This window comes from Nestor notabilis, unplaced genomic scaffold (assembly GCF_000696875.1).
Source record: "Nestor notabilis isolate BGI_N333 unplaced genomic scaffold, ASM69687v1 scaffold30537, whole genome shotgun sequence".
NCBI lineage: Eukaryota > Metazoa > Chordata > Aves > Psittaciformes > Psittacidae > Nestor > Nestor notabilis.
The window spans coordinates 279-525 of NW_009936506.1; the positions used below are offsets into that span (position 1 = coordinate 279).

General features: G+C 53.8%; 1 protein-coding gene across 1 annotated transcript in view; it reads left to right on the forward strand.

Annotated features, from left to right (window-relative positions):
• GSC (goosecoid homeobox) overlaps window positions 1-247 on the forward strand; it is a gene marked incomplete at its 5' end in the record, with an annotated part of 844 nt that overhangs the window by 214 nt on the left and 383 nt on the right. The window contains one exon of the mRNA XM_010018377.1: window positions 8-38. Coding sequence (XP_010016679.1) covers window positions 8-38 — 31 coding nt within the window. The remainder of the gene's footprint in view (window positions 1-7; window positions 39-247) is intronic.

The window sequence follows — 247 nt, forward strand, 5'->3', positions numbered from 1 at the left end:
TGGCCAGAAGGGTGCACTTAAGAGAGGAAAAAGTGGAGGTATTTTGCTTTCCTTTCCTCTTTTCTAAGTTCTCCCTCTCGCATTTAATAGCGCTAGGACTAGGGGTACCTCGGTGCAGCTCTAGTCAGGCTCCGCCGACCGCGGCGAGCTCCGGGAGGCAGAGCAACAGGTTTGCACGGAGGAGAGGGAAAGTTTGTTGTTATTAATTTCCAAGAGCCTTTCTGGGGCGGCTGGACCAGCCCGCTCA